At 35.6% G+C, this 26,229-nt stretch overlaps 6 protein-coding genes across 8 annotated transcripts in view; 2 read left to right on the forward strand and 4 right to left on the reverse strand.

Annotated features, from left to right (window-relative positions):
- The first annotated feature begins 784 nt into the window (after window positions 1-784).
- LOC110429161 (WAT1-related protein At5g07050-like) lies at window positions 785-3,215 on the forward strand. The gene is given in 7 exon segments (XM_089785758.1): window positions 785-1,017; window positions 1,331-1,393; window positions 1,916-2,032; window positions 2,484-2,603; window positions 2,605-2,704; window positions 2,847-3,005; window positions 3,105-3,215. Coding segments are annotated over 7 exon segments (903 nt in total).
- A 1,298-nt stretch (window positions 3,216-4,513) lies between these two features.
- LOC110408853 (AAA-type ATPase family protein) lies at window positions 4,514-6,770 on the forward strand. Its single transcript, XM_021417966.1, has one exon. The coding sequence runs from the start codon at window positions 4,727-4,729 to the stop codon at window positions 6,446-6,448; it is 1,722 nt and encodes a 573-aa protein (XP_021273641.1). The 5' UTR covers window positions 4,514-4,726; the 3' UTR covers window positions 6,449-6,770.
- A 249-nt stretch (window positions 6,771-7,019) lies between these two features.
- LIN2 (Coproporphyrinogen III oxidase) lies at window positions 7,020-12,088 on the reverse strand. Its single transcript, XM_021417967.2, has 8 exons — window positions 11,284-12,088; window positions 11,100-11,175; window positions 10,491-10,585; window positions 9,858-9,941; window positions 7,959-8,046; window positions 7,726-7,850; window positions 7,533-7,631; window positions 7,020-7,398 (listed from the first exon to the last, which is right to left on the reverse strand). The coding sequence occupies exons 1-8, from the start codon at window positions 11,842-11,844 to the stop codon at window positions 7,330-7,332; spliced, it is 1,197 nt and encodes a 398-aa protein (XP_021273642.1). The 5' UTR covers window positions 11,845-12,088; the 3' UTR covers window positions 7,020-7,329.
- Window positions 12,089-12,976: 888 nt separating this feature from the next.
- LOC110409401 (methionine aminopeptidase 2B-like) lies at window positions 12,977-19,408 on the reverse strand. Of its 2 annotated transcripts, XM_021418730.2 has the most exons (12): window positions 19,232-19,408; window positions 18,538-18,702; window positions 17,520-17,556; window positions 17,323-17,430; window positions 16,941-17,040; window positions 16,660-16,805; window positions 16,480-16,571; window positions 16,247-16,341; window positions 15,224-15,320; window positions 14,439-14,582; window positions 14,119-14,336; window positions 12,977-13,247 (listed from the first exon to the last, which is right to left on the reverse strand). In XM_021418730.2, exons 2-12 carry the CDS (start codon window positions 18,689-18,691, stop codon window positions 13,137-13,139), a joined length of 1,302 nt encoding a protein of 433 aa, XP_021274405.1. In that variant the 5' UTR covers window positions 18,692-18,702; window positions 19,232-19,408; the 3' UTR covers window positions 12,977-13,136. The 2 variants fall into 2 exon arrangements, with proteins under 2 accessions (XP_021274405.1, XP_089638601.1); XM_089782475.1 differs by lacking the exon at window positions 19,232-19,408 and having other exon boundaries at window positions 18,538-18,736.
- A 2,304-nt stretch (window positions 19,409-21,712) lies between these two features.
- Window positions 21,713-23,835, reverse strand: LOC110409509 (aspartic proteinase NANA, chloroplast-like). Its single transcript, XM_021418869.1, has 2 exons — window positions 23,172-23,835; window positions 21,713-22,705 (listed from the first exon to the last, which is right to left on the reverse strand). Exons 1-2 carry the CDS (start codon window positions 23,792-23,794, stop codon window positions 21,892-21,894), a joined length of 1,437 nt encoding a protein of 478 aa, XP_021274544.1. The 5' UTR covers window positions 23,795-23,835; the 3' UTR covers window positions 21,713-21,891.
- Window positions 23,836-24,953: 1,118 nt separating this feature from the next.
- The window catches only part of LOC110409761 (aspartic proteinase A1-like), a 6,585-nt gene continuing 5,309 nt past the window's right edge, over window positions 24,954-26,229 (reverse strand). For both annotated transcript variants that reach the window (XM_021419220.2, XM_021419219.2), the window contains exons 13-14: window positions 25,422-25,510; window positions 24,954-25,255 (exon numbers count right to left, since the gene is read on the reverse strand). In XM_021419220.2, coding sequence (XP_021274895.1) covers window positions 25,171-25,255; window positions 25,422-25,510 — 174 coding nt within the window. In that variant the 3' untranslated portion in view covers window positions 24,954-25,170. The remainder of the gene's footprint in view (window positions 25,256-25,421; window positions 25,511-26,229) is intronic.

Consider the following 26,229-nt stretch of genomic DNA (forward strand, 5'->3'; position numbering starts at 1 on the left):
ATGTGGAAAGCGAACAAGGCTTGAGGAAGAAATTATTGTTCATGATGCAACCTTAGTAATAAATCACACCATGTCCAATACTAAATCAAACGCGTACAAGAAACAATATTTGCTTATATCCATAGACCAAAGAAAGAATGACCACAAAAACACCTCTCTCCCACTTTAATATTTTTAGGTCTGATTATTGAAGTTGTCTTTCTCACCAAGCTCACTTGTTTACCAACTAAAATGAGTTCAATCTGGAAAAAGAAAAGCTAAGTAACCCAAAAGGAAATTCCAGGAAACATGCTTTCACGTATATATTGTTGCATGTGGCGCATTAGAATGTATCTGCTTATTCAAGTTTGCAATTACTCCAAAAGGAGAAAAGCCTCTCTCGGAATCTGTTCAGTGACTTTCTTTCGTATCTGCCGTAGATTATATAGTAATAGATGCCCCATTGAAGTTAAATACTCAGTAACAGGTATAAGAAATATTGAGTATTGACGTTACGGAATATCTTTATTTGGATAATTCATATCTTGGATATACCCAAAAAAATGAATAACCATTTATACTTGAAGAATTATAAGTCAAATCCAGTAAGTGGCCCAGTATAATTTGATTCAATGATTCTGCTTATTATGAAGGTTCCTTGGCACCTGAGTCATGAACCAATTTGCCACATAAAGTTGATTCAATTATCGATGGAAGGTGAAATATCAGGCTTACTGTGTATCTATGTTTAGTTCAAAGCAGATCATGATCACTCGAAAGAAAATGTATATTAACATCAATGAAAATGGAAGCACAGCAGCAGGGCGAAACCGCGGGAGGGATAAAGAGAAAGGCAGAGCTAAGGTTTGAAGGGTTGAAACCGTATGCAATCTGCATATTCTGCAATATTTGCTTTGCAGGAGACAACACAATCTCCAAGGTCTCTCTTGTTAATGGCATGAGCAGTTACGTGCTTGTGGTTTATGGCCATGTGTTCGGAACTCTCACCACAGTTGTTGTTGCATTGCTATTTGAAAGGTCTCTTTTTCTTCTTTCTCGGCTTCGATCACTGCTTGTTCTTAAGGATTTATCTTTTTTCAATGAGTCATCCTAGCATTTTCAAGAAAAAAAACACAAAAGTATCTAAAAAGTGAATGGAAAAAGAGCAAAACATTTTAACAGAACAAATTAATCAGTTATGTTATAATTACTAACCAATTCTCACCGAGAAAATTATTCTTTTTAGCCAGCTCTTATGAGTTTTGTTTCATGGATAGTTCTTTTAATTACTCTTTGAAATTAAGTTCACTTCCGTATACTAGCAATTAATTAATGCCTATCTCTCTTGCAGAAAAAATGATAGAAAAATCAGCATGGCAATCCTGGGAGATATCTTCTTCCTGGGAACCCTTGGGTGAGTTAATTTCTATGGTTTTTTTTTTTTTCCTGACCTAAATATTAGTTCCACCATTAATATTGATGAAGAGCTTTAGAGAAGAGAGGGAGAGAGAGAGGGAGAGAGAGAGGTTAAGAGTGATAGTAGGCAGAGGAGGAAGAAAAAACAAGTATACAAATTTCTAGTATTTTTCTGCTTGAGAACATAGTTGGTTTTCCTCTGTTTAAATAGGTTGCGAACTATGTTATATAAGGAAACTTTGTCCAACAGTAGGGAGAGATTATAGGGTCAATGATGTGCTGAATGGTGCATCAATCTTCCAGGATTGGTGCTATTCTTGTTGCTGATCTGTTAGTCATACTTATTGCTGATTTGCTACTGATTTGTGAGAGATGCGATGAAAATATTCTTCAATTGAGAGGCCAAAAGGGAGTTACTTTCGTAAATGTAAATTCAATTTACTGAAGAATTTTGCAGTTACTAACGTATTGACTTGACATTGCCCTTGTTTCAATCAATTGTATGCATCTCACTTCTCAGAGCTGTGCTGGGAAGGACATGGTTTTATATAGGGCTGAAAGACACATCGCCAGCGGTTGCATCTGCCCTGGCCAACTTAATTCCATCAATGACCTTTATATTTGCAGTTCTATGCAGGTAATGTTGGCTTCACAATTAAGGTGAAATCTTATCAGCACAAGGTTTTATCACTGCAAGCTTGTGCAAAGGATAAACACGTAATCGGTAAAACTATAGTTCAATTTGCACTACTTAAAGGAGTTGACTTCTTGTAATGAAATAAGTATTAATTTCTCATTTTCGCTCATCTTCATTACCATTAGACAAATCCACATAAGGTGGGACTTAACCTATTACCTAGTTACTAAAGGAACTTTAAGCAAAGTTTAGTTTTATGCCATATAGATTTAATTATATATAGCAACTGTAATTCTAATAATTTACTAAAAATTACAATTACAATATTACAATCACAAAATGCATATATATATATATATATATTACAAAGGAAAATTAGTAAACAAGCAATCATACATTAATCGACAAACATAAATGTGTAAGTTTTTGTTTGGTTAATTACAATAAACAGGATGGAGGCCTTAGAGATGTCCAAGCATAGTGCCCGAGCAAAGGTTGGAGGCAGTGTTGTTGCCTTAGCTGGTGCAACACTTATGACACTGTACAAGGGTTGTGTTGTGATTTCACCACACTCAGGCCTCTTCAAAACTGCAGTTTAACAAGGACTGGATCAAAGGCTCTCTCATGCTCCTGCTTTCTTACCTTTCATTATCCGCATTTCTTGTTTTCCAGGTGATCGAGATTCAATATCTATTGATTCTTTTCCTTTTACACTTCAATCAAGAAGAAAATGACTTTTATTCTTGTTTTATATATGACACTTGGTCATCATTTTCCATTTTTCCCTTTTTTAACCGAGTATCATTCAATGCAGACTGTCACTGTGAAGAAGTATCCAGCTCCAATAACTCTTACATCATTAACATGCTTATCAGGGACTTTAGTCTCAGCAGTCATGACAGCTGCTTTAGATCATAAAGCTTCATCCTGGAGATTGTCCTGGGACATGAGACTTGTTGCTTTCCTTTATAGCGTAAGCAGTTTCGTATTTGTTCTATCAGAAATATTAAAATTAAGCATACCAATCATTTTTATATGTATCTGTAATCCAATGAAGATGAGATTATTGCAGGGGATTGTGATATTCGGACTTACATTTTATCTGCAAGCGTTAGTGGGAAAAACAAAGGGTGTAGTTTTCATGACAGCCTTTCGATCTTTGGGCACAGTATTGCCACAATAAAGGGACATGCATTGTTTTTGGGAAGGGACCGATTCTTATTTTATTTTGGAGGTTTTATGGACGAAAATAACTTGCTAACTTGAAAATCATCAAATAATTTATTATTTACTAAATTTATTGTGAAAATATTTAGAAGGCTTATACTTGATACACTATTAGTGTATGGATTTTATATACTATTAATGAACCAAATGTTATTACTTTGTTAATAAATAAATTTAAAAATTGAAAATCATAAAAGATAAATACTCAATTTTAAAAATATTTATTTTAAAATTTTTTATCTTTACACGTTTAGAAGAAATAGTATACAATGTCTCAAATATAAATTCATATTTATATACTTCACAAGTTAGCTTAGTATACTCATGAACGCTTAGCTTTGCAGCAAAATTCTTTATTAAGATCATTGCATTCAAGAAGACTTGTCCACATGTTGAGCTACCTCAGGCCCCAAGCCTGATCTTGTATAAGATTTTCAATCTCCAGCCCGACCCCAAATATAATTGTATTAATGAGAAAAATATATATTTTTTATTAAAATATATATTTAAAAATATAAAATAATTAACATAAATATTTTTATATTTTAACAATAAATAAATTTAAATGGATGGGTCATGCTTAGATGTAGACCTAGATTTTTTAAGTGTAAACCAATGTGGATCAATGAATTACGTTTGAAATGTTATCATAGTATCTTTTTGTGTTACTCTTTATCTTTTCTTCTGTGTCTTTTAGCATACTTTTGCCTTCCCCTTTTGTTGCTGAGGATGATGTCTATTTTAACTTCTCATCTCCTTTATAGCGTAGTGGGAGCTCTACTCGTAGTTGTCGGTTTGTATTTAACTTTGTGGGGAAAGGAAAAGGAGAAGGAAAAGAAACTGCTGGAGGGCACAACCCCTGCTCAATGCATTGAAATCAGATCAGAAAGGTGATAACACATGGGTTTTGTAGAATTAAAGTTGGAATCAAAATGCTATAAAATATTGATGTGTACATAGCAAGCATCCTATCCTGTATGGCCTGGGAAATTGTTTCAATTTCACTTCTTTGGCTCTTTTTTGGCACTCGCTAATGTAAAGCAATTTAATTATTCAAATCAATGTTTAAAAATCGGACTTAAAATGGGATGGCAACTAAAATTTCCAATGCTCCGTTCTGAAATTGAGAACTAATCAGCTGTTTGGTAAGAAGGAAAGGAAAGTTTTTAATCTCTGTCACAAGCATGCAATGTGATTTGTGTTCAGAAACACTGGAATCAAAAAGTAGTGGTAGAAGTTCTTAAATTCGGCATTTGGGCCAATTCACATAAGGGATGAAGCTAACATAGGCTTTGGAAAAAGACTTGATGGCCTCGCCTAGCGTAGCCTGCCCACTGTTTTGTAACGCAAAAAGAAAAGAAGACAAAAAGGCGAACAATGAACCAAGGAAGGTCCTTTTACAGTTCCAGCGCCGCGCCATATTCCCAGTTGCAACACTCTTTTGGTGGGAAAAACGAATAAAAAAAAATGGAGATGCAGCAGCTGCTGAGCATGGGGTTTCCGAGTGAATTAGCAGCACAAGCCCTTGCTGCCACCGGTGGCAAATCCACTCTCAAAGCCACCGAATGGATTCTTTCCCACAAAGCCTCCAACCCCAACTCCAACCCCAACCAGACTTCTCCTCCTTTCCAACCCAAACTCGACCGCTTCTTTCATCTTCACACCAAACGTCCCAATTCCCCTCCTTCTCCTGAACCCACAGCCACAGCTCCAAGCATCCAAATTTTGCCCCAACAAGACCTAGAAGAAGATTCCACCGCCCCATCTCCTGTCCATTATAAACGCCGCAAATTGCAACATCCCAAAGCGATCACTCAACAAGACAAAACCATTAAAATCCATGAGCCTTTGTCCGAACGGATGCGTCCTCGTACTATTTTCGACGTAGTTGGTCAAGAACATATTCTGGGTAACAATTCTCTTCTCCGTTCTGCTATTGATCGTAACAGAATTCCTTCTATTATTTTTTGGGGTCCTCCTGGTACTGGTAAGACTTCCATTGCTAAATCCATTGTTAATTCTTCGCAACAACGGTCTTTTTATCGATTTGTTTCTTTGTCTCCCGTTACCTGTGGGGTTAAGGATGTTAGAGACGCCGTTGAGGAAGCTAGGAAAATGAGAGCTAAGAATAACAAGAGGACTGTGCTTTTTGTCGATGAAGTTCATAGGTTTAATAAATCACAACAGGATTCTTTTTTGCCCGTGATTGAAGATGGGAGTATTGTGTTTATGGGGGCGACAACAGAGAATCCTTCGTTTCATTTGATTACGCCATTGTTGTCTAGGTGTAGGGTTCTTACATTGAATCCTTTAAAACCCCACCATGTTGAAACTCTTTTGAGGAGAGCAATTAATGATAGAGAGAAGGGATTGTCTCAGAGCGTAGGGACGAGGGTTGAAGCTCAGGATGATGCTATTGAATTTTTGTCTATGAATTGTGACGGTGATGCTCGCGTGGCGTTGAATGCTTTGGAAATTTCTGCCACAACAGCGGCTGCCCGAGTGGTTGATAATCAACTAAAAGGTGTGGGAGTAGAGCCGCATAAGGATTTCAATTTCTTGACAAGTGAGGAAGCTGAGATTGGTTCATTTGGAGCAGTTATTACGGTGGATGATGCTAAGGAGGCACTTCAATGCAAGCATCTTGCATATGACAAAGCAGGGGAAGAGCATTACAATTTGATCAGTGCGCTCCACAAGTCAATGAGGGGAAGTGATGCAGATGCTGCAATTTATTGGTTGGCGAGAATGCTGGAAGGAGGTGAAGAGCCTCTTTACATTGCGCGTAGACTAATAAGGTTTGCCAGTGAGGATGTTGGGTTGGCTGATCCATTAGCCTTAAATCAGGCTGTTTCTTGTTATCAAGCTTGTCATTTCTTGGGCATGCCTGAGTGTAATGTGATTCTTGCGCAATGTGTTGCCTACTTGGCTTTGGCTCCGAAGTCTATCTCTGTGTATCGGGCCATTGAAACTGCACAGAAGGTTGTTAGGGAATCTGTAGGACAGAATGAGGGAGTGCCGCTTCATTTGAGGAATGCACCAACGAAGCTAATGAAGGAACTTGGATATGGAAAGGATTATATATATCCACCAGATAATCCCTCTGCATCAACTCAGACATACCTACCACCTTCGCTTCAAGGATACAAGTTCCTTGATTGGCCAAGTGAAAATTCAACACAGCAATAGGAGTCACTTCATCATTTTTGAGGAGTTCTCAAGGAGAAAATTTCCTTGATTGGCCTATTTTGTAAATTTCCCAGCAGTTCTTTGAATCGTACCAGTAACCTTTACTGGTTAGGCACTCATCAAAGTTTCTGAGGATGTGCATTTTCTGTAGGTAAAAAATCTGCAGAATGTTTATAATCTTGGATCTTTTTTTTTGGAACTGTGAACAAAGCTTATGCAGTGACCTTACAACTAATTAATTAAAGCATTTACTATTGATGAAGATTTTGTGAAAGTCGCCCTTTTCACAAACTTATCGTGGAGAAAGCTCATTAGTAGTATGTTTCTGTTGTTGATATTGGCCAAAGTTATGACTCTACATTCTGTTAGGAGGGGATGGGGCTTCCCTTTCCAGAATGTTCTGTTAAATTTGTCTCATGGTTGCATCGTGGTACACCAGATCGTGATGAAGGGCATTTTCCAAGGGTTGAACTCAAATGATAAGAAAAATGAAGGGTATCCACAAATGCAGCTAGGAGTTGCAGGGGCACACTTTTCTTGCAAGTATTAACACAACAGGATAAAAATTCCATTTCCACGTGAAGAGCGAGATGTTATCAGATTCACAATATTATTAGCACTGTTGGCCTCTAAACAATATGTGTATTACAGGAATGAGACCCATGATTTACAACGACGACTCCCCTTTCACCTTAATACAACAAAACCACCAAGCTAACTTACAACTTCTGCCGCAGGATAACACTCCCTTCTTAAGAAGAAACGAGAATAGGAAAAACAAAAACTAAAAAGCGTAGGAACGAATGGGAAATTTCAAAATGATACAAAGAAAGTCAAAACGGTAAGTATCAGACACATTCCTTACGGTTGATGCATTAAGATCATATCCATTCCTTAGGATTGATGCAGGCATCTAATAGTTTCCACTCTTCGCTTCCCTCTTCTGGTTTCTGCACGTCAAACAAAGTTAAAAAATAAAAAACCCTCCCATTATCAGTTACAGTTACTTTATATTGGTAACATATCACACTGAACATTTATGCAGAATGATTCAAAGAACTTTTACTTGCGGCACAAAGCTTACATGATCATATTCCCATCGTGCAGTCAAAGGGAGAGAAACAAGAATACTTTCAATTCGACCTCCTGTCTTCAGTCCAAATGTTGTTCCCCGATCATAAACCTGTCGTTAACAAATCAAATATAATTTAACGGTCTAATTTAGAGAAATCTAAGATGTCAAATCTGTCTAATTTAATTATAACTAGATTCAGTACCAAGTTGAATTCTACATAGCGACCCCTTCGCAATTGTTGCCATGCCTTGTGGCTCTCATTAAAAGGTGTATCCTTCCTTTTCTCTACAATCGGTATGTACGCAGGAATCACAGAATTTGCACATTCTGCAAATCAATAGTAAATGGTTTCATTATAAAAAGTGTAGTCCACTGCAATTGCTATTTGTAAGCAGCCAACACTCAAAAAGAGTAATCTCAGTCTAGATAAATTACCAGTGGCAAATGAAAGAAGCATCTCTTGATCATAGTCATTTAGATCATCAAAAAATATTCCCCCAAGCCCTCGTCTCTCACCTCGATGCTGCATAGAGCATTCAAAGTAAACATAAAAGTTTAACAATTTAATCCTCCTATAACTAAATGTAGAAAAAGGTCAACAAGAAAAAAAGACGACATAAAGAAAGCTTCTAGAAAATGTATGATCATCATGGTAGATTACTGATGTTACTCAAAACTACCAAGCTTCTGCCCTGAATAACGGCCCCTCTATCTTATCTCTGGATGAATGTTTCAAAGGATGCACATTTTTAGACAGAGATATATCCGACTTCATATACTTTTACGTTGAGTTTCCAATATATAATACTAAAGTTTAATGGTCTTTTAATTATTATGTTAAATCCAATATGAGAAATAAACAAATCTAGAATTCTTAAAATAATACTAAAGTCAATGGCTTTTTATTATCACTGCAAAATAAAGAAATAAAAAGCTTTAAATCACAGCAAACAATATTTATTGTCAGATATCAAGAAAAGGAAAACATTACATGTAATGGGACAGGAAAAATTCAAAAACATCACTATGGTAAACATAAAAGTAACATTAATCAAACTAAGACTAGGCAAAACAAATAGCTATTTAGTAAATCATTTGAACATACTTGGAGAAACACATTTATTGAGTTCAAAAATGGCAAGCCCACCATGGGGTATTATGCAAGCAGTTATTAGTTCTAACCGGGCTTTACTACTATCTTACAAATTGCTAATACATAGGATCCTATATAAATAATATTGATTATTATGTCTATGAATGAGATGAGTTAGTAAAAGGAGGCTGAAGGTGAATTTATGAGAGCTGGATTGAGAGGTAATTCAATTCTTTTAGAAATATGCAAGAACTATATCCTTATTATATGAGCAGATGAGTACTCTAAAGCGCTGCAGACCAGAATTCTCAATCATTATTATATTTCATAGTCATCTATTCATAAAGAGCTATTTGTGGACAAAACCTATATGCATCCATCATCCAGAATGCTGACCAATAACCATCAATGTTGTCAAAAGGCATAGGATGCACTCTAGAATCTTACATTGCCCAATGCCCAAGGCACAAAAGGAAAGAAGCACTCAACCTAGTGATGTAAGGCTCTAATTTATAAAAATTTATATACATATATAAGAAAATTATATTTATTATATTTCATAAGCTTAAAAATATGATTTATAGAACCCAAACATTTGGCTCAATGGTTAGTGCATGATCCCCCTGCACAAAGAGCAAAGTTTGAATCTCCCCTTCTCCTAAATAAAAAGAAAAAAGAAAAAAGATTTGCAAATGAACATTCAAGACTTTGCTTCATTACATTACCTAATGTATTTCAAAAATAAGCATTATCATAATTATTTTCCATTTCCACTTTCAACAAAATGTTGTGCATGAACTATAGTACCCCATTTTTTATTCTTGTTGAGATAGCATGTATGAAATTTATAGCTAATAAAAGAAATTACAAATTAAAGAATCCAAGGAGACATTAAAGCCAACCAAGCTTGTTATGTGCCTTTCACCTTTAAAAAAGCATGCCTGAGTGCAAAAGGCATGTGCGTAATCTAAGGTGTCTCACCCAAAGCACGCAAGGGCTTGAGTTGATTTACACTGCACCTTAGCACCTAGGTGCATTAATTCTTGCTTCCAGCCTCAAACATTAATAGCATCATAGATCCAAAAAGAAAAAAAAGGTTGACAATCACAGCTTCAATGCCTTGAGTGGCAAGATAGCCCATTTTTATTATTTCAGATGCTACAACACATAATCCTAAAACTGAAAGAAAGTAAATAAGAAATATAAAACAGAAATAAAAAAAAAATCTAGCAAGATCATACCTTAATGTAAAAATAGTCATCACACCATTTTTTGAATCGGGGATAAAAGGATGAATCAAATTTATCACAGGCCTTTTTTTGTATCTACACAAGAGGGTCAATGTTAGCAAAAGAACATTCAGCAAAACGTTTCATTCCTCAAAAATATTTTACAAGATAGAATTAATGTTCTGCACATACAGTCACAGGTATAGTTATTATTTTTGCAGTTACCTTTGAGGCTGACATGTAAAATGCACTGGCAGTAGAAAACGCCAATCTCCAACTTTTTAATGAATCTATACTACTATGTAAAAGAAACACAGGTTACAGCTCTTAAAAGGATTTCATCCTTGTGCTTTCTAGTAAATCTGTATATAGATATTTAACAACAAGTTAAAAAAAAGTTCTGCTCAAATTCTCAAATTTCTTCAAATTTCTTTGATAAGATCAATCTTTTACTCTCTCAAAGTGAAACTAGCACTATTTTTAATCATGCTAAATGCAGATGCCTGAACTTTTAATGTGGGGTAGAACAGAGAAAGCATTTTCCAGAAGACCAAGCAAGCTATATGACTCAAGGAAAAAAAACACACATGCACACACAACAACAACAACAAACAAACAGAAAGAAAGAAGAAAAATCCAACTTACTGAATGGAAGTGCTTGACATCCTCCTCAAAGATGTAAGCTGGAGTAAAATCAGTTCCACCACCAAACCACCATTGCCTAGGTGCTCCAGGAGCATCTGCACATTTTCAAGATGAGTCACCAACTAGAACTTATACCGCTTTGCTTATCTTAGACGACTAATGCAATGCATAATCTCAGAGTATTGAGAATGCAACTCAGGGAAAGCAATGCAAATTGAAATCATCAAGAAAATATTCCTTTTTGATTATGAAGAACAACTACCAAAGTGGACCATACAGCATACCAGCCATTGACACTGAATTGCCAATGAGAAGAAATGCATTATATGTGCTTGATTTTATGCTGATGATAACATATGTCTAGCTAATGGAACCAATCTCTTGGAATCAGGTAACACCATAAACTGCCAAGGTCTAATTATATATCATTCCGCTAATTTTGGGAAGCGAAAAAAATCAACATACGTATAGAAATCATTACATAGATCCTTCCTATCACTTTGTTGACAAATCAGGATGCTAGGCGACATATCAATTATCATTTAAATTACCATATTAGCATGCAACGTTCTATAATTTAATAATAATAACTAAGAAGAAATTAAGTACCTTTAGGAGCATCAGTTTCAAAATACCGATAATTAAAATGCAATGTAGGAGCAAACGGATTCTTCGGGTGCAAAACCTGAAAAAATATGAAAACCCAAAATGATAATTATCAGCATTTTGTTCTTTCAACGGCACTGAACCAAAATTTGAAAACAAAATAAGAAAATTGAGAGCGAGTAATTACCGAGCTGATTCCGGCGGCGAAAAAGGGAATGGGGCCGGGCTTCAGATCAGTGGCAGCAGCCTTGGCAGCTCGGTATGCTTCAGGGGGCATAACTCCATAAACAACAGAGATATTAACACCAGCCTTTTCGAAAACAGCACCGTCTTGCAACACTCTGCTGATTCCTCCACCGCCTCCAGGCCTGGTCCACGCGTCCTCCTTAAACTTGCCGGTTCCATCGAGAGCCTCCAGGGCGCCGCACACGCTGTCCTGCACCTCCATTATCATGCGCTGGAAGCGCGCCCTAACGGAGCCGTCATCTTCGCAGTCAGTTTCACGGAGGAAAGTGTGGGGTCGCTCGGATATCATAGTTTCTTTCTCGATGGAAACAGCGGAGAGTGTCATGAGTTTGCCAATTGGGTAGTTGGGTGTGGTGAGGGGTGTGAAATGGGTGAGCCTGGCAGGGGTGGGGGAGGGGCTGAAGCGTAATTGGGGTTGTTTCGAACAATAGTAAGAAGAAAATGGGAATAGAGATAGAGAAGAAGAAGAAGCGACAGAGAGCGTTGCTGTTGGGGGTGGCATTGCTAAAGCTTTGGTGATGGGTGCTGTTGATCTTTCTGTAAAACGGGGACAAATTGGTTCTTTGTTTTTGAGATTGTGTCCAAGGTTTTTATGTAGTGTGTAAGGAAGAAAGAAAGGGAGGACGATTTAAAGCAGATAGAGTTGAATGAATGACTGATGTGATAAGGGTCGGCCCACAGTGTCAGTGTGTTGGTTGGTTTAGCCGTTGGTATTTTAGATTTTCTCTGCAGATTACTCACGACTCATCCGTCACCCCCAATATTAGACTAAACTCTTCTCTTTTCCTTCACTTGGGATTCTGAGCTCCACATTGTCCAGTTCGTCCTCCACGCAGGTCAAAACTGAGCAGAAGCCCATTGGGTGTTTTTTAAGGGATTGGGTCAACGGATTAGTGCTCTCACCCGTCATGTTTGGTTTTGCATAATGGATTTGTTACTTTCTTACTGGCACAGCTTTCCGGGCTTCAATAGATTTAGCAAAAAGTAATTAAATATTGTTTGCTTCTTTGGACTTAGAAATCTTCTTGCGACTAAGTCGTCGGACGTAAATCATTCGAATTTGAGATTTTTAATTTAAGAAATTTAAACTTAGATCTAATCATATAAAAAGAAAAGGGCAAGATTTATAAACCAAAAATTATTTTTAATTATATAATTCTGAATCATATGAACAAAAACAGAAGAAGAAAGGAAGACTAAGCTTGTATGAGCTTATATTCACATACTATTTATTAAGGTTATTTCAATATTAATATTAAAAAATATTTTACACTTCATTTTTGAATTAAATTAAATTTTAAAAAGATAAAGAGTCAATCCTAGCTAGCAATTTTGGGCAAGTTACCACCATTTTATACTCGCAACAGATTATTATTAAATTAAAAAAAAATAAAGAGTAAAGGGTTAAGAATTTGGTATCTTTTGCAAAACTGAAGTCACATTACCTTGCTTTCCCTCCCATAAATCTTTTTCAGGATTGAAAGGAAAACATCCAATCCATGTCTATTGCTTTTCTATTCACTTGCTCTCCTAGCCTTTGACACTCACTGTGTTTCCATCTTATCCTTCCTACCAAGTATTGCCTAACTCAAATGTCTCATCTTTCAAACATGGCACACCAAAAAGCACAGAAGTGACAAACATAGAATCCACTATTTCGGGGCTTCAAAACAGAAAAGTAGAGTTGCTAAAATTACAGTAAATTGTAGTACACTTAAAGCTTCCACTAACTCATACCCACGGAAAGAAATATGCAAGGAGATGATTACTGACAAAACTTTTTGCTTTTTCCCCTCAATAATCATCACCCCTAGATATAACTTCTTTGCAGGTTGGCCGCAGTAAGATGGTATGTTCAAACTGAGAGACATAGCTGCCCTTAACATCACACAGAGGAGGATACGGCTGCAAGAAAAAGTACAAAGTTCTTCAATACTCTCAACTGGCATTTCAGACCACATCATGAATTAAGAAAAAACAAGAATACTGAAGTTTAACACTAAAAAAGATAAGTTCTTTAGCCCTTTGTGATCAATAACTTTGTATCTGTTCTGCATGGCACAAAAACCAACTCAATGTCGACTCCAATTTACACATATATTATGTAGAATTATGAACAGACAAAGCACAGTATAGTTCAAAAACTACTCGGCAACACAAATGAACCTGTCACAACAGCCCTGATCAAAAGCAGGTTTCAGAATTCCCATTATGTAAATTATAAAGTGCAAACCACATTGAAAATTACAAGACAATATAGAATGTGTTTTGGAATAGAACAATGTATGTGTATGTGCTACCAGCATCAGCATCATACTGTGGACTGATTTCTTGAGGAATCTGTCCTAAATGTTCACTAAATTAATTACTATTAGTTAAATAGAAAACCGCATGAAGGCCAAGTCAGCTGTTGCTTGTTTAACACCTAGTACTCATTCATACTTATTTGTTTTCAGGGTCAGCATTAGAACTTGCTTTCTCTGAAACACATTCATCTCTATACGGATGGACCCAAATCACTGCCATAAAGCTAAATGATAGTAAAGTCATGATAAGACTATCCAGTGACTCCAGTCCACATAGAAGCCCAATTTACAGCAGAAAGCCTTGAAATATTGAAATCGGAGTAGGGTGGACACCTATTTAGAAACTTGGACAAATGCATACAATATATAGAAAGGAAGGCCATCAAAAAGTTTTCAACAAGGACTTGAAACAAAGTGCAACTCCAAAAATTTCAAAAAAAGACAGTTGAAGACCAATGGCAAGAAGATACCTGAACAATGCCAGCATCACATAAATTTTTCAGGGCCATCAGATATTTGGTCTCTCCCAAGCGATCTAAATACCGTCTACAGAAGGCCAATGTAGAAAAGTTCTTGTTTATTGTAGCTAACAGCTGCTTAGCTCTAGGCAACCTCAGAGGAATGTGTCCAACATCAAAATTTTTCATATAATGGCTGCACTCTAAATCTTCTCTGACATACCCTTTCCCTGCACAAAAATGAATGACCGGTTACACCAGAGGTCATGATATACACCAACTGGCATCTATTATGTAATCGATTCAGTTCCCTATCAGATGAGAATCATTACCTGTAGAAGCAAAGGTTTCAATGGCAAAAAATTCACCCTCTTCCATTTTTGTTTGCTCCCCTCCTTTCACAATAGGAACTGATTTTCCAGCATGTATCTGATAGGGCCCAATGCTGTGTCCATTCAAGTTTCGGATACTTTTGACTGCCAATGACATAAACAAATCACCTTATAAAAAGTTTATACAAAGACAAATATCCAAAGGACTCTTGGTGTATGTGTAAATAATTTTCATTTAGCTACTAGATCATATCTGTTTCAAAAAAATTTCAGCAACTTCAACCATATGTTGCTTCCAGAAAAGGAGGAAGGTTCAAAACAAATGGTGATATATGCAATTGGCAGTCCAAAATGAGAAAAGCTTGCTGAAAACCATATTAAATCCATGTCAATCAAATGCAATTACCAGTTGTAATTAATGTCCATTATATATACTCATGAAGTTTTTTTATGTCACTTAAATGCAAAACCACCTATATATTGTTTTTATTTACTCATAAGGTATGTATCCAAGGAAATTAGAATTATCACAAATTTCATCTTGCAGACATTTTCTGTGTTGACACCACTCAATAAAAGCCCACTTATTTGTACTTAATGATGATAGTAATTAACAAAAACTAAATTTGCAGTGGTAATAAAACAAACCTACATTCTTTCAACAAGGATAAATTAGCTGACTTGTCAGTTATCCCAAGCACATGAACAGACGAAAAGCTGAGCAACAGAAATTTTCCCACAATAAATTGTATTTAAATATTCAAACTTTCTCCAGAATTTCATACCTTGAAACACCTTCCCATTTATTTCAACCTCATATGATTCCATCACCTCTTGAATTGCAGCACCAACATCACAAAGACGGACATCAATACCAGATTCCTGACCAATTAAATGACCATCAAAGACACGATCTCTTTGGTATATATTTCAATAAAATTAGTGAATACTAGTGTAGATAAAAGGACCTCAAAGATCATAGACTCCAACCATAACTCCACACATATATCAATATATCACAAAAATTCAACAAGAACAAAACAGAGATAATAGTTTAAATGTGGAATCATTAAAAAAGGAAGAACAGGATATTTCCTTTTTTGGGCTTGATGGTTCAGAGGGAAGGAAAGGTTGGTAGGGCAAAAAAGGTACATCAGAACCGGCTGTCTTCCACCGATACAAGAAAGAGAAGAGAAGCAAGTACAAAGTATTACAAGAAAAAATCCTTTCCTCTTGGAACATTTTTTTATCTCCATATTTTTCTGTACACATTTAAGTGAAAGATTTCAGTGCACCTTCAACAGTGCTTCCAATTTTAAGTCCCCTTTCATTTCTTTGCAACCATATCAGACAAGATTATTCTAGCTTCTCTTTTCTTACTAGTTCTCTCCTCTCAAACACGCTGAGCTAACAGAAACAGTGTCCAGAACAATACACAACAACATTTATATAAAGACTGTATACATGAAACTTAATTACAGGTCCCAAACTTTTAATGAAAAGAATGATATAATGGTAAGTTATGTATGTGTAGATATGACCTATCACAGAAAGTGGTAGTTTGTAGGAGACATCAAATTCCAGGATTCAATTAGGACTTGAATTAACTGAGACTAGAAGAGAAAAAATTTGACAGACAAAAAATGGCTGAAATTTCTTTTCATCCATCAGCAACTTACTAAAACAAAAGAAACAAAAAAAAAACATGTTCAAGAATAAGCCTACTAAGGGAAATATATTTAATTGGAAGAAAGTCAAAACCAAGACCAATAGCCATCCTCTCTTCAACAGGCTAATGGACCCAGTACCTTGATGCCTGTATTGGTTGCTTCACGGGAAGCTTCAAGAAGCGGATCATACATAGGATTAAATGCCACTGTGAAGGCACAATCAACTATATATCCTGCAAAGCCAATAACTCATGTTTGATAACATTCCCAGGTCAAAAGTATGTAATATCGTAACCACAGAAGAAATTATGCAGCTATACAGCAAATAGACCGGACCAAAGAAGAACAAGATGGAGCAACTATGGTATTACCATCAATATGAGTTCCAAAATCCAACTTCATCACATCATCATACTGAAGCACAGTCTTATCTCCAGAATTGGGAGTCCAGTGAGCAGCAACCCTGACCCAGGAAAGAGGTGAGTATAGATACAGCCGATTAAAGGTAAATGTAAATAGGAGATTTATCAAATGTCAAACATAAAGCTAACCAGTTGAGAGAGCATCCAGTAGGAAATGCAATCCCTGCTTGCAAACCATTCTCTGAAATTAGCTTGCGAACTGTGTTCTCCAAGGTCTCACACAGGTCAGTCATTAACATTCCAGGTTTCAAAATGCTTCTGATATATTTCCGAACCTAAGAATGAGTAAGCAATACCGGTTAAGGCCAAAAACCCATAGCAAAAATCCCAAAGCCAAACTTGCCCACATTGAATAATATAAAAATTTCATATCAAGCAGAAAAATATATATTTATAAGAAATATACAGACCTGACGATGGACTTCAGCTGCTTGGCGGACAGCAGTATATTTTGGCTTTTCAAGGCGCTCCAATTCTCTCTTCTCCTCAGAGGTAGTCCTCCACAAATTACTGATAAACCAATACCAACAATAAATATTCAAGCTTCACACAGACAAACTTAAAAGAGATGCACCTTATACCGCATAAAGTTTTACATATATATCAGCAAAGACAAAAGAAGACGCAGGTGCCTCCTAGGAAGCCCTTGTATCACAACCTAACCTTTGTATTTTATTATAAATTAGAAGAAAAAGAACATGCACTGAACAGATTCTTTTATCTCAACTTCGGGAATTAAATATAATGAATACTTGCAATTAAAAATAGCTTTGAGAAAATGGTATGACTCACTCATCTTTGTACTGTTGAATTTCACCCTCAGGAAACTCCCTAGATGGGAAAAGCTCAACAACAGGAATAGATGGCGGATCAGTCTGCTTCAGTGGCTCCTTCTTTTTCCTGTGAGTTACAGAACATAATATCATCAAACTCTCAACAGAACATCTTCATAAGAAAACAACTTAATAAAGCTAGAAACAGGTCCTCACTTGCTTTTATTTTTCTTCTTTTTCTTCTTTGCAACTTCTGCTAGGAAACAGTTTTAAAAATGCAGAAAAGTGCATATATTAGCAAACAAAAGTGCTGTTGAATTTTATAAAACAAAGTAGTTAAACCACCTTTAGAACATGACATTTAAATTAAAAAAGCATCATAATTAAGCTCCCTCAAAACTCAAAACTACAATCACAAAAATACCATTGAAACCTGAAGCCTTTGAGAGAAGCACTATCATCTTATTGGAACAAAAATATCTTAAAGCAAAACCAAACGGATCAGGAATTGGAGGTTGGAGAGATATAGAAGCATAATCACAATTTAGGCATCTACCATTATCAGTCACATGATAGATGATCCTGTGTTAATCTTACAACATAATAATAACTTTCAAATATTAACATTTAGAAGAGCAATTATACAGCTAGGTTCCTAGGCTATGAACCAATGTTGCCAACATAGAACAAATCCTCTTTCAAACCTGCACACCCCACAAACAAAATAAAATCAACCAGAAGCTTCCCCTCACTCTTCTTTTCCAACATATCTGTAGATTGTGCCAATGTTAATGTACTTTGTGAAAATGTTTTTATTTTCTATCAGAGTATGAAAAGCTCACAAAAAAGACTATACTAATGATTTATTAACTAGATGAGTACAGGATAACCAGTAGTATTGGAAGAATACACAAAAGCATCACATTTACAAAGAAAATGCAGTCAAACTTAATTACCACACACGAAGAGGATCTTAGGCTCTTAAAACCTGCAAATCCCCTTTAAATGAGCTGCTCGGGATCATTTAACTAGCATTTGAAATAAGTTTATATAATTTGGCAGAGCAACTTAAAAAGTTACTCGGAGAACCTCTTGTGGAGGAGATTCACCCAGAAAACATTAAAATGCCAGTGCAGCATTTACTGCATATGTAAAATACATAAATGATTGAGACAAGCAGCAGTAAGCATACAGTAAGAAAAGCTATAGAATTATCCGACAACAAATTCATCACCTATTCCCCCATCTTCCTCTTTTTGCATTGATGAAGAATTTTCAGAGACCTCATCATTGCCATTCGAAATCTCTAATTTCTCAATGCCATTTGAAGTCTCTAACTCCTCAATTTCCCCCACACGAACTTCATTATTCACGTTTTCAGTCGCCATTACTGCACACCCTGTTTGTGCAAAACTCATCAATGCAAAATTCACATTGTTCAAGTGACATAAGGATTGCCCAAAGTTTCCAATTTGAAACATGATATCCACAATTGAACAACAACATAGTGCTTATTGGCCAATAACGCTGTATAAGTCTCTATTTGCAGTATAAAGATCTCTAGTGTTCACAAGCAATAGCTAAAAGAAAAAGCTAACTTTGCCACTGCCTCCAGAGACACCAGACACCACCTTGTGCACAGGTGTCGTATCCGCATTAGATACAGACACTCCGGGATACGTATCCGACACAGTTGATACAGACAGAAAAAGTAAAACATACATATATATATATATATATATATTTTCCGGGCATGGCATGGAAACGAGATCAAGGATCGAACCGCCTCCGTAATAAATTGTAAACCCACTTTTTATCGTATTAACTGAAACAGTTTAAAGAATATAAAGAATGAAAATTCCTTAAAGAAAGAAAACGAAATTAGATTATCAAAGCAACAGAGAGCTCAGAGAGAGAGAGACGATTACCGAATTATTTCGATCGGGAAACAAGAAACAAAGCTATGCAATTAATCCCTTTTTGCTGTAATAGATTGAGAGAAATGAGGAACAAAAACCCTCCCCAGGAACGGAGGAGTGAACGAATGCAAAAGTTTCTCTCTTTCTTGCTGCGTTTACTTACTCCTCTTTTCTTTGGATTTTCTCCCTTTCTTTTGGGTTGGGTGGGAGCGAAAGGAATATAAGGGGAGCCCATTTTGTTAACTTTGGTTGGGCCTTTTGTTGATTTTACCCAATTACACGGTTTGGCCCAATATCAATCCAAATTCTATTTAGGGCGCATGTATTTTGAAGAAAATCCCTTTTCAGGACATAATAACATTTGGATAATTGAAAATGAAATCTTAAAAGAAAATTATTTACGAGTCAAAATGGCATGGTTTGAAATATTCACATATCATTTCTTTCAAAATAATAAGATCTCAAAATGGTATCCTCTTATTTCTTTTAAAATAATAAGGCACTATGATCTAAACGTGATGGGCATTTTAGATATTTTATATTTGTCATTAACATCATTTACACTTTTTGACCAAACTATTTATTTTGAATATTAATAGACCCGTTTGAAATTATAGACAAAACTTAAGAAGGTAGGGATATTTTACCCTATTTTTAATGTTGAAAATTAAGTTTTAGAGGTTATATACAATTAATAAATATTAATATTTTCAAACTTAGAGAATTAGTATTTATATTAATTTTATAATTTTACGGTGGAGAAAATATTTTAATTAAGTCAATCACTAATTATAAGGGCTTATTTGACTTAAAATATAAGAAAAAGGTTTTTTTTAGTTTAAAATAAAAATATAAGAGTTTGATTGAACATAATAAAAGTTCAAAGGTTTATTATCTTATTTGGTTGTATAGAGATTATGTACTTTAAGTATTTACTTTTAATAAAAGATATTTTTTTTTGTAAAACTTGTATATAACCGACTAAATGAAATAAAATCCATGGAATTATATATATTATGCAAAATGAATTATAAAGTGTTATAATTATGATATCATTATTGCATGAAATTAGATTTCTTAAAAATTCTCAGACAATATTTTATAAAGAACTAGATATTGATAAAACCAAGGGACTAGCATAATATTAGGTTCCTCATTATAAAGTGTGTAATTGATCTCATCATAAATTGAAATATGGGATGCGTGAACTAATATGCAAATACTTGTTACATGAACAAGTTCATTAAACATGGCCCACAATGAGAATTCCATTTAGTATTATTACTCAAGTATCTATGAAATAATTTATCATGTGACAATCGTGGAAGTGATCTTTTAATTTCAAATTATCAAGTTGCCTTATTTGTGAACTATTATACTTGGTACTATTTAAAGCGGTCTCAATCAAGGATGCTCATAAAGAGATGGACATTGGATACAACATAAATCAGATGAAGGTAACTGAATGATTAATAAAAGATTCATTATCCTAAGTGATACTAAAGAGAATATTCAATTATTTCTTGGAATGTCTTAACTTGAAAAAATCCTTGGTCAAGGTAGAATGAAGATCTAGAAAATGATTCTTTTCAAATTTCATTAAGGAGTTAAAAGACAAACTACAAGAACAAAAATGGCAAAACAATAATATAGTATAGACACTACACCATGTTTTATGCCTTGTCGAGATATTAATTACACACTAAAACTATGCACAAATATGTTGAGTCAAACCACTATCATTCTTCTTAACTCTTAGTCACAATGCATTACTAAATATCAATCTTGACTTATAAATATGAACTAATCAATTTAGAATTGATGATAAATGTAAAGCACTTTAATTCATCTAATTCTAATTTATCTTGGATTATATTTATGTTTATTGCTAACATATTAAGAACTTAATGAATTACACACATTAACATTAAGAGAAATTGATAACTTGTCCCCAATTGGTATTCCTCTATATTCTTGGTTGTGTTTGGACTCCTTGTGAAGAGAGAACCTTGAGCCTAATCTCCCGTAGCTAGCACTAGGCTGTATAAGTATAAACTTACCGGATCTCCTTTAGCAATAATAGTAAGAGATATTCTTGTGAATCATCATTGGAGACCCGAGACTATACACTTAAAACAACTTGTGGTTTGTTGCGATCCAAACTCAATGTAAAGAACTATTATTGTGTTTGAAAACCTTGTGATTATGACTTCAAGATCTTGAAGTATAATGATTTTTCTCCTCTAATTAGGTTTTATATCTATTAAATAACAAAAGTTTGAATCTACTAACTGGAAAAGTTTTAAATTTCAGTTGTGCTTGTGATTTGATTGCATGTCTTTTCCTCAACGAAGGACAAGCCTGTTATGTTTCTCCTAATACACATATGTGTGTGTTTTTATGTGTATTCTTATTTCTTTTAAACTAAGCTTCTCTTGAAATGGAAATGATTTGATCCAGAAAAAAATGGAAAAGAAAAGAAAAGGGTTCAACGCTTACATAAAATCCATATGGTAAGTACTTCACTTCACTGAATATACATCCATGATAATGATACACCGGAAAGCTGCAGACAAGACTTCCAATAAATAGAGTACTCCAACTCTTGGATAATTCCCAAATTGGCTTCAAAAGAGTAACTCTGAAGGACTATAGTTTTATCCATACGATCAGTCAAATGTACAGCTTGAAGCAGCAAAACCCAACCTGCTATTTAGAAGATCAAATTCCCACAAATGATTTTGCTGCAAAATATTACCAATCACGGAAGGTCCAGGCCAACTCGTGGATGAAAAGCCCAGACACTTCACCCCTTCTTCAGCATCGATGACATAACTTTTCACTGGCGGCACCAACTTAGCTCCATCAGCAAAATGGACTGCCAGTTTTGGCATCAACGACTCCGCAAATCCTCCAGCACTGAAACAATAATCGGGCCCCAAGTTCAGATCCAGTTTCTGGAATTTGCTTAAAGGGGCCTGAAAAGCAGCTATGACTTTATCGAATAAAGGTTTCACCAGGTATGTTAAGCTTGAACCTGAGTCCATAATAACCCCACCATCACCCTTAACATCCCATATATATGATGGGATATCCAGCATTTTACCATTTACTGAGATGCCAGAAACGTTTACTGCATAATATGGATTTACTATTCCAAGGATCAACTGCGTGAATTGCATGTTTGGCAATGGAGAACTAGTAACTCCACCGAAGACAAGAAAGTTGACAAGATTACTAGGGCTCAGATGATCAACCAAGCAGTATGAAAATTTGTCTCCAAACTCCTTAGCTGCTTTCACTGCAAAAGAGTGCTGGTCAAAGCCTAACCCAATTACTCCATCAATGTCATGGAAATTCCCCCGTATTGCCTCGCTACACCCGACCATTACGTCCGTCACTTTTATCTTTTGGCCGCCGCTAAGGCGGACTTTAACAGTATCATTTCCAAAGATTCCGACCACTCTGGTGCCATCTGCATATCTACCAGCAACGTAACGTTATTTATTAGCAAAAGGAACATTGGGTAAATTTCATGACAAAAAGAATTTTCTCTAAAAATTTCTTGATTAAATTTTCTTTTACAAATTTTTATAGTATACAGATAGGTAATTTCATGCCAATATGTATTGAGAAAATCATTCTATCTTACATCAATCATATTATTAATCATTACACCAAATGAGACATAAAATAAAAATCGCATTTTACTTTCATTATTCATCAAATCGCATGCATCATATGATCCTATCTAGATAGTATTTTTTTCTTTTAGCTTAGTTAATTCCATCTTAATCATACCTTATAGAACCAGTACACCTACGGGTTGAAAAAAGGAAATTAAGAAAGGAATGCAAAGGGAACAACAATTACTTGGCAGCATTTTCAAAGGGTTATGCAGGGGTTAGTAGCAGATAAAAAAGAATTAAAGGTGATATCGAAGATCTACCTGTAATCATAGGCACAGGGAGCCATTGGCGTAGGACAATGGGCCAAGGAGAAAGATTGTGAGAGTTCAACCTTGCAAACGTTAGAGGAGCATGGAATTGGCTTAAAGGTACGTGACTGATTAGCGTAAAATATCCTCTCATGAAGTTTGGTCCTGTCCATGGAAAAATTCTTGCACTTGTAACTGCATCTCATCCAGGTAAGACTGCTCCCTGTATCCGCAATCATAATAAACTTCTTTGGAGGGCTTCCTACCCTGAACGAAACAAAGTATTGCCCTGTCCCTATATCGGCGGCCGATCGCATTGGGAGCTCTATCAGATTGTTGCTTCCCATCATCTTCACCTCAAAAGTCATCCTTCTTGGGCCTAGCCTTTGCGAGATTGTACGTAGCCGAGCATTGTCGCTGTGGACGAGCTGTTTTATGCGCTCCCTTGTACTGCTTGGGGGACCAAGGGTCGTTCCATGGTCTTCTCCAAGCTCAGGTGAATGCCTGTGGATCAGCTTAAACCGAACCTTTTCATTTGGAGGAGTAATAGCTCCTGAAGCATGACCCTGAAAGAAGAAACTATGATTGAAGAACAAGAACAATGAAAGGAAAACGAGGGAGACGGACCTCTCCATCTTTGGAAGGGTGACAGGGAAAACCAAACACCGGTCAAAGAAAAAACACGTACCAAGACACAAAAGATAGAAGCAGAAGAAGAAAAAAATTGGAAAAGAAAACTAACAATGGAGAGAGATTTAAGCCGAACTTGCGGAAATTATTACACTTGTTAATGTTTAATAATAGCAATGGGAACAATTTTGCAATCCATAATGGATGATAAATTAACTCGAGGGGAAAAACATCATTGTCCTGGCTATATCTATATGCTGACTTTTTTGTTTAGAAATCTGATGTCTATCAAAGCATGGGGACAATTTGAAAACTTGGCAGTCATGTAAAATTAAGAATCTCAATATGTATTTTGATAATAACTTGAGATGAATGTAGAAGAAATTATTATTTGTCCATTTTGTTCGGTCGGTCACAATCTAATAGCAACTTATCAATTTTTCAATATGATGACGTTAGGATCCATGCTAATTATGGTATCAGTTGCTGAGTTGGTCCATCCAACTCGAGATTTTTGCCCAAATTTTGAATTTAGTCCTTGTATTTTATTAAAATTTAAATTGAAATCCTTTATTATAATTCGTATAAATCAAATTTTTTTGTTTTCAAAATTTGCTAATATCTATCCAATTGTTAATACCACCAAGCTTTTTTTTTTTAAAGTTATTGACATGAGGTTGTGGTCAATTATATTGATGTTAATTATTGATCCTGACAGGTCAAAGTATGAATTTAGAAATTAAATTCTATCAAAATATTGCGTTAAAAAAACATTCTAATTGTGTTTGAGAAATAATCTTAAATAGATGGAAGAGGACAGTGTTTAATGTGAAATCTGAAATAAAGATTGAAGAGATTCAATCAAGTTAGTCCAAGAAACTGCTGTTAAACCATTTTAAATCTTCTTGGGGAAATTTTTTTTTCTTGCAGTTCCTAATTTCTATCGTTTTTACGTCCATTTGTGACAGCCATAATATCTGAAGACCAGAATTTAATGAACAAAATTAGATAGATGATTTAACTAAAACTAGGAATCTATTCCACGTTCTAATCATTGAGATATCTTTGCCATGCAGGATCATGAGGGTTAGCTGAGAATTGGAGGTGCTGCAGTTTTTGTTTGCAAATGCCCAAAGGGCCACGAAACCACCTTAAGGCTTGACATTTTGGTAAAACATTAGGAAATGATAAACTATTTAATTAAAGTATGTGTTTAATGTCTACAAGCCAACCGATACTCATGAAGCATTCTATTTACAATACAAGTTCAAAGCAAAGGTCTTCTTAGGATTAAGTTCTATCTTAATGATAACATAACGTACCTATATTACAAACTGTCATTGCAGATGGATAAGTCATATGTATACTAGAATATAAGCATTTAAGCTGCTTCAGCAAACCCAACTGCCATGTTCCCATAGTCGAATACCGTGTGATAGCGACCCATGAAAACATCTCCCAAAATCCTGTATCGAACAAAGCACAATCGTTAAGAATTTGAGCTTTATAAGAATCTGTCGTATCTTACTCTCTCCATGTCACTGGCAAGCAAGACTAAAAGACCAACAATCAACGGGTTTACCCTTTATAGATGGCTTATAACGAATGATGATGGGAGAAAAAAAAAAGTACCAGAGAGGTCCACGAGGTGGGGGCACATCCAAAGCGGTAAATCCACTAATGCATTGTGCTACAGCTCCCTCTCCCACTTTAAGGACATACTGATGCACAAGACCACCAAGGATAAAGATGAACAAGGAGAGGAGGAAAAGGAAAAAGAGGAAGCAGACATTAGAATAATGAGAAAAGAAAACAAAAATACAGGCACAATTATTAGTTTCTTTGAATTTTCCTAATTCTAAGCAAAGATACTTTCTTCCTTCATCCAAATCCCATGTTTCTCCTTGCCTTAGAAGGCTTAGGCGTCCACCCTCAAATTACAGTTTTTCACGCACATGTTTTCTTTTCTGGCACTACGTTTTCTTTACATGTTTTTAAACAATCAGATCTATGTGGTATGAAGCTCTCTTTTTTTGGGACCTTGTATTTCATTGCTTTACTAGAAACCAATTTCAGTTAGAACATTAGCTCTCCACCCACTTATAGCTGGATAGTCTCAGTTATACGTCTACCAAAGACAGCTTTTTGAATCATATACAATAATGAAAAAAAAAAACAAAAAAGGATGAATGATAGCAGGACGCAGAGATACATACTTCCCCTCCTACTCTTTCAGGTGTTAAGGTGATGGGAGAGTTTTAAGCTTTACAAACTCCAGTTTTTGACCATCAATATAGTAGCTTCAACAAAAATTTCTTTTAGAGCCTGGAAAAAGATATAATTATATTGATTGGATGACCTAGATTTTTACTTATATTTATGGACATCTCTGCCCCCCTCGGCAAGAGAAAAACAAAATTATTGCTCCAGCCCTACTGGC

Source organism: Theobroma umbraticum, unplaced genomic scaffold, assembly GCF_002168275.2.
Source record: "Theobroma umbraticum cultivar Fairchild unplaced genomic scaffold, ASM216827v3 scaffold_44.0, whole genome shotgun sequence".
Taxonomy (NCBI): Eukaryota; Viridiplantae; Streptophyta; class Magnoliopsida; order Malvales; family Malvaceae; genus Theobroma; species Theobroma umbraticum.

What these genes read in the sequence shown, in the direction of transcription:
- LOC110409509 (XM_021418869.1), bottom strand. Translation starts at nt 23,794, where the DNA reads ATGGAGAGGTCCGTCTCCCTCGTTTTCCTTTCATTGTTCTTGTTCTTC. An exon ending in CCCTGTGCCTATGATTACAG is followed by an intron (nt 22,706 to 23,171) that starts GTAGATCTTCGA and finishes CGTTGCTGGTAG; the next exon opens with ATATGCAGATGGCACCAGAG.
- LIN2 (XM_021417967.2), bottom strand. Translation starts at nt 11,844, where the DNA reads ATGCCACCCCCAACAGCAACGCTCTCTGTCGCTTCTTCTTCTTCTCTA. An exon ending in ATGACTATTTTTACATTAAG is followed by an intron (nt 8,047 to 9,857) that starts GTATGATCTTGC and finishes TGCTCTATGCAG; the next exon opens with CATCGAGGTGAGAGACGAGG. An exon ending in CACGATGGGAATATGATCAT is followed by an intron (nt 7,399 to 7,532) that starts GTAAGCTTTGTG and finishes TTTGACGTGCAG; the next exon opens with AAACCAGAAGAGGGAAGCGA.
- LOC110408853 (XM_021417966.1), top strand. Translation starts at nt 4,727, where the DNA reads ATGGAGATGCAGCAGCTGCTGAGCATGGGGTTTCCGAGTGAATTAGCA.
- LOC110409401 (XM_089782475.1), bottom strand. Translation starts at nt 18,721, where the DNA reads ATGAGTTTTGCACAAACAGGGTGTGCAGTAATGGCGACTGAAAACGTG. An exon ending in ACTGGATGCTCTCTCAACTG is followed by an intron (nt 16,572 to 16,659) that starts GTTAGCTTTATG and finishes TTCCTGGGTCAG; the next exon opens with GGTTGCTGCTCACTGGACTC. An exon ending in TTTTGGAACTCATATTGATG is followed by an intron (nt 16,342 to 16,479) that starts GTAATACCATAG and finishes TTGGCTTTGCAG; the next exon opens with GATATATAGTTGATTGTGCC.